The following is a 6,901-nucleotide window of genomic DNA, read 5'->3' as shown; positions in this document are numbered from 1 at the left end:
CCATTGTCTCTGTGGGGTCATGATTTGTACAAATTTGAATCTACACTATCTAATGAAGCTTTCATTTATCATGAACAAACTTGAATTCCCCTCACCCAAGGATGCCTTGGGGCAAGTTTGGTTGAATTGGTCCAGTGGTTCTTGAGAGGAAGTGGAAAATGTTAACAGTTAACAGATGGACAATTTTAACAAATGAAACGTGTATTTTATAGTAGCTCCAACTGAGGAACCAGTCGTCTTACAAAAGGCAAGATAGTCGTAACGGTATACTGTTTAGATTTCAATATGTATAAATTACAATTATCTGCCTGATAAGAGATATGATTATAATCTTTGATACAATGTAAACAAATATTTCCATAGACAATTTTCCTAGGTGATTTACTAATATCCCAATAATGAATATAAACTTCAGGATTACATGTATGTTCATATATTCAGGATTATCTACAACCCGAGATAAGTAATTTACACATTTATTCTGAAATTAAGCCCTTTACAATATTAATTACAGATTATTTCTATTGGACATTCATTCAATGATCAATTAATCTTATTTTGATAAGTATACTCTTCACGCCTTTTAGACATTAGATTTCATTTGTTGTCCTCATTCTAGATCCGATCGTATCTATAACTAATAAAAACTATGAAAGTACATTTTGTATTATACATAAAGCATTATTGTACAATTCTTTAACACCTTACTCAAAACAAAATACATGTTATTTAGTAGATTTATAAGCTAAGAAAGTAGTGAAAGAAACCAGGCGATCGAAATTGATCGCTAGTAAATTAAACAGGGATAATTCCAGCACTGTTCTAATCAAAATTTATTAATCATTGTACACGTTGTACTTCTTTTTGTGAAATCTGAAAAACTCCGAATATTCGAATCTTAAATTCATATTCGAATATCAGGCTCATCAAATGAATTTTCGAATGTTTGAATATTCGTTGCCATCCCTAATTCCCATCCAGTAGCTAAATAAAGTCTCCTTGTTTCAAAGATCATCATATTAGCAAATTTATACGTGATCTCTTAAGCTTCGCGGATTATAAAGCGTAAACTTACCCAAACCAGGTTATACTCGAATAATTTGGCCAAGAATTAGAGTCATTCCTAAATTATTGTATGAAAATGGGAATAACTGAATTTCCTTTTTTTTTTTTTTTTTGCCTTACAAAGTTACATTGTATAGCCAAGACAAGAATTTTATGGTTTTTCTGCCAGTGACCTTGAACTTGCTGGAGTATCCTTGTCAAGGTCATGACACACCCTTAGGTCATAAATAATCTTTGTACCAAGTATGAGCTTCCACTGATTCTCCAGTACAACATTACAGACCATAAAATAATTTAAAATTTTTTTTTCTGCCAGTGATCTTGAACTTGCTAAAATGACCTTTGATCAAGGTCATGACTCACCCTCAACTCATAAACAATCTTTTTACCAAGTTTGAGCTTCCAAATAATCTCCATTACAAAGTTGTAGCCCTGACAAGATTACAGGTACAGACAGAGAAGGCGATTCCTATTTACCACCCAAACTTTGTTTGCAGGGGTTACAAAAGAGACTCGAGAGAAAGTACTCTTTTGAAATCTTGATTAGAATCCTTTTTTGGTCACCTGAGCCAGAGGCTCAGGTGTGCCCCTTGCAGCATCACTGCACAAAGGAATTAAAATTTTTTACATCATAGGGGAAATAATAAAATATGGAAAATGGATGTTTGATTCAAAATTCTTCAGAGCCACTGATTCAGAAAAAAAATTAGAGATAATCAAAGATTACAAAGCTCACCTTGATGAATGTTATGTTCAAGAAAGGCATAGTCTCACATCAAACAAATGTTCTGGTAGTGTATAGTGCTAAATGGATCATCAAACTTTTTGACAAGTCGTGTAGCAAACCAGGTATTACAATTTGTTTGAGAGCAGAATTTGTAACTCTGATATTGATCATATTATACTGTCATTAACTTATGATGGGAGATATATTTTTTATATTGAAAGCACATGTAAATGGTAGGTATCTAGTTATCTGAAATGAGATAAAACAGAAAGCAGAGGAATCACTGAGGTCCAAATACAAAGAAAGGTGACCAGGACTTCCAATTCACTTCCACATATCCATATATATTTGATATATTGATGTGCAAGATACGGAAATGCAACTGTGTATTTGGCTGGAGATGCTTTGATTGATCATACATCTGTATACTTAAGCCTCAAAACCTTTTTTGAACATAATTTTGCGAAAATATTATCATGCTATTAAAGATTAGCATTTTACATCTTGCTAAAGTAATAATCACAATGTCAATACATAGAAACTTTAAACAAAGAAACATTGTCACAAATTTCATATTTTCACAGTTTAGGTTAAAAAGATGAAGCCATAAGTCTATGGCCACTGCACCTTTACCATACAGTATGAAACAAATCAAATCATCATTTACCTAAATTTATTTTAAGTTTGTTGTCAAATACATGTACGTCTGAAATAAACAGAAAAGATGTTACCATCTCATATACAGCATTATAACTATTTGTAATAAAAAGACAAGAAATCTGTCTGTCTTCAAAATACACATTGTATCAACATAACACTGGTACATGTATATGGTACAACATTCAAATTCATACATTATAAGATCTTGATAAACTTTCTTCATTCATAAAGTTTGCAAGTATTTAGATCATGAAGTAAATTTATGTTAATGATGATAATTGTAAAAGCTGAAATGCATTCTGATATAATACACCAATATCAATGTTATCTGGAATTAAAAGCTTAGCAATAAGTCAGGATACATATGTACTTATGTCCAAGAATTTTCCATTGTAGGACTTGTCCATCTCTATCAATAGATCATGATCCAGGTAAAGTACCCTAGTAACGGTACTAGTATTTTAGGCCTGATGTTAAAAAAAATGTAATTCACTGTTCGCCCATTTTGGCACCTCATTACATCCCTCTTAAAGCACCGATTTGCTAAATTTATGAAATACATGGCAAGATATTTTTATTATCAAAAAATTAAGATACGGTCACTAGCATCTTTATGAAATTTGCAAGTTGATAAACATACAAAATTCCAGTGAATTAACTTTATTACACAGATCTATAGTATTTTAACATTTCATCAGGTGTTTCAGCTTTATGCTTTCTACATGAAGATAACGAATGAAAAACAGTTTTAGTCTGTGACAATAAACTGATATGTTCAAAGAAAGAAAGTGAAACCTTCAACAATTCCTTTGTTTACATTAAAATGAATGAGACAAGAATGCTACAAAAAACTCCACATACACAGGACTGAAGAGTTAATTAAGGCAGTGTTGTGTCTAATGTTTTTTCTTCCTACGCCGGCCTTTCTTTGCTGCATTGGCTGCTCCCCAGCTCTGGCTGGGAGGCTGAGTTTGTGAGGGGGGAGGTTGCCATTGAGCATTGCCATTTTGTTCTGTGCTCATTGCTTGATGAAATAAGTGGTTTATAAAGTCTTCTAAATCTGCTTCACTAAAATAAGGAAAGTATCAAATTCATTAGTAAGTTTTTAAAGTTTTGTGTAAAATAAATTAAGGACATGTTTTACTGCTTTCTCTGTAAATACATATTATCTAATTTTCACATTTTCAGAACAAATACAGCAACCTGTACTAGTATCAGTTTAAAACTTGACAGAAATCTATGTACCGAGTTCATCAAACTGAATCAAGTGTGATAAACATGGCCATAATTACCCTGATCTTCCATGTTGATTATTGTTTGGAGCTCGTCCTCCTTCAGTAGCAATTCTGTAAAACACATGGTGGGCATTCGGCTGCATATGCTTAAAATAGTCTTTCTGTATATAAAAAAGGGCTATTTAAATATAGATTAGTATATCCTAAAAGTAGTCCATCTGTATACAAAACAAGAGACCCATGGGCCACAACTCTCACCTGAGTAACTTTGACCCTGCTGTTGTTCACCAGATTCCCCGCCTTGTAATACCTATTGTGGCCCCGCCCTACCCGCAGGGGTCATAATTTGAATTTAGAATCAACACTTCCCCAGGATGCTTCCACTTAAGTTTCAGCTTTTCTGGCCCAGTGGTTCTTGGGAAGAAGATTTTTAAAGATTTTTCCTATGTATCTTAATGTAAAACTTAGATTCCCTAAAGTTGCCCCACCTTACCACCAGGGGTCATGATTTTTGAACAATTTAGAATTTAACCAGATTGCTTCCACATATGTTTCAGCTTTTCTGGCCAAGTGATTCTTGAGAAGGAGACTTTTCCTATATATCTCAATGTAAAACTTGAATTCCCTAATGTAGCCCTGCCCTACCCCAGGGGTCATGATTTGAATAATTTAGAATCTACACTACCCCAGGATGCTTCCACTAAAGTTTAAGCTTTTCTGGCCCAGTGATTCTTGAGAAGAAGATTTTTCCTATATATTTCAATGTAAAACTTGGATTCCCTATTGTGGCCCCACCCTACACCTGGGGGTTATGATTTGAACACTTTAGAATCTACACTACCCCAGGATGCTTCCACAAAAGTTTCAGATTTTCTGGCCCAGTTGTTCTTGAGAAGAAGATTTTTAAGGATATTTTCTACATATTTCAATGTAAAACTTGGATTCCCTATTGTGGCTCCGCCCTACCCCCAGGGGTCATGATTTAAACAATTTACAATCTACACTACCCCAGGATGCTTCCACTTAAGTTTAAGCTTTCTGGCCCTGGTTCTTGAGAAGAAAATTTTTTAATGACCCCACCCTATTTTTGTCTTTTCTTGATTATCTCCCCTTCGAAGGGGGATTGGCCCTAGAAACTCCCCTTGGCCCAAGGATGCTTTGTATCAATTTTGGTTAAAATTGGCCCAGTGGTTCTTGAGAAGAAGCTGAAAATGTGAAAAGTTTACAGACAGGCGGATGGATGATGGAAAACAGGTGATCAGAAAAGCTCACTTGAGCTTTTAGTTCAGGTGAGCTAAACATCAGAAAATCTATGTACATATTAGTATATATGAACATATATGTAATTTTAAAAGTAAGCATATCATTTCCTGTAAATTTCTATCCAGTCTCAAACTAGGAATATATCCATAGAACATTTCCCACCCATAAAACAACTGTATTGCAACATTAACAAGAGGCCGATGGTCCACAATGTTCACCTGAGTCACTAACTTGGCCCTGCTGTTCTACATCAGCAGATTTTTTCCCCAAAAATTCCTTTGTGTAACTTTGATTGACTTTTGTGGACCCACCCTACTCCCAGGGATCATGATTTGTACAAACTTGAATCTACACTACCTGAGGATGCTTCCATATCAATATGACTTATCATGTCCTTGCCATTCTTGAGAAGAAAATTTAGACTTTTTCCTATATATTCCTATAAAAAACTTTGATAGTCCATTGTGGCACCATCCAATCCCCAGGGGTCATGATTTGTACAAATTTGAATCTACACTATCTAATGAAGCTTTCACATAAGTCTCAAATGTTCAGGCTAAGTGGTTCTTATGAAGATTTTTAAAGATTTTTCCTATATATTCCTATGTGAAACTTTGATCATTGTGGCCCCACCCTACCCCGGGGTCATGATTTGAACAAGTTTGAATCTACATTATGTAATGAAGCTTTCACACATGTTCAACTTTTCTAGCTCAGGTTCATGAGAAGATTTTTGAAAGATGCCACTATATTTTCACCAATTCTTAATTATTTTCCCTTGAAAGAGGGCTTAGCCCTTCATTTGAACAAACTTGAATTCCCCTCACCAAAGGATGCTTTTTGGAAAGTTTGGTTGAAATGGCCCAGTGGTTCTTGAGAATAAGTAGAAAATGTTAACAGTTAACAGATGGATGGACAGACAGATGTGGGACAAATTGTGATCAGAAAAGCTCAATTAAGCTTTCAGCTCAGGTGATCTAAAAAGAAATGTATTTTTCTTCTTTGTTTTAAGATTTATCTAAATAAAATCTCCTTATTTCAAAGATCATTATGTCATATTAGCAAATATATATGTGATATCTTAAGTGTGTACAGTAAAAACACTCTACAGAAATATTTTGATGTATGGAGTTTGTGATGTTTGATTAGGAAATCTTCAAAAGTGAAGTTCAAGGTCATGGGAAGGTCAAAATTATAAGGAACATCATAACACAGTTGAATAGCTCTTACCTATTTGTATTAGTGTATGAAGTTGAATGAAAATATCAGAAACAGTTTTCTAAACTGTGCTTAATGCAAAACAATTCAAACTGTAGAAGGTCAATTTTCTGAGCTCTAATGAATTTGTATCATTGTATGATGTTTGATAGAAATATCTTTAACAGTTTCTTTAAAACTCAGATAAATGCAAAATGAGGAACAGTGAAATACAAGGTCACAGGAAAGGTCAAGGTCAAAAACTTTTGACACATTTGAATTGCTCTTATCAATTTGTATCTTTGTATAAAGTTTGATGAAAACATCTTCAACTGTTTAATTATACCATGATAAAAACAAAATGACAAAAAGTGGGTTCAAAGTCATAGGGTGATAGGGAATGTCAATGTCAGAGAATTAAAACAAAGTTGAATGTCCCACCAATTTGTATCAGTTTATGAGTTTTGGTGAAAATATGAACAGTTACTTGTAAACTGTGCTAAAAGCAAAATGAGTATTAGTGAAGTTAAGGTCATAGGAAAGGTCAAGATCAGAAAACTATGCCTCAGTTGGAAAGCTCTCGTCAATATGTATCAGTGTATGAGTTTTGATAAAATGTTATGTATCAATGTATAAATTTTTGTTAAAATATCTTAAAGAGTGTCTTTGAAACTGAGCTAAATGCGATGGACAGATGGAAAGATGAAAAGATGGAAAGACAGACAATCTTGAATAATTATTTTAAAACTGAGCT

General features: G+C 33.8%; 1 protein-coding gene across 1 annotated transcript in view; it reads right to left on the bottom strand.

Moving 5' to 3' along the window:
- Window positions 1-2,450: 2,450 nt before the first annotated feature.
- Window positions 2,451-6,901, bottom strand: part of LOC133176772 (uncharacterized) — a 92,254-nt gene continuing 87,803 nt past the window's right edge. Inside the window, 2 exon segments of the mRNA XM_061311843.1 lie at window positions 2,451-3,520; window positions 3,745-3,848. Of these exon segments, the coding sequence (XP_061167827.1) occupies window positions 3,349-3,520; window positions 3,745-3,848 (276 nt within the window). The 3' untranslated portion in view covers window positions 2,451-3,348.

Source organism: Saccostrea echinata, unplaced genomic scaffold, assembly GCF_033153115.1.
Source record: "Saccostrea echinata isolate AGI-Se365-2 ecotype Australia unplaced genomic scaffold, CSIRO_AGI_Sech_v1 ptg000081l, whole genome shotgun sequence".
NCBI lineage: Eukaryota > Metazoa > Mollusca > Bivalvia > Ostreida > Ostreidae > Saccostrea > Saccostrea echinata.
The sequence above is the reverse complement of the archived record's forward strand: the minus strand, read 5'-3'. Positions and strand labels throughout refer to the sequence as shown.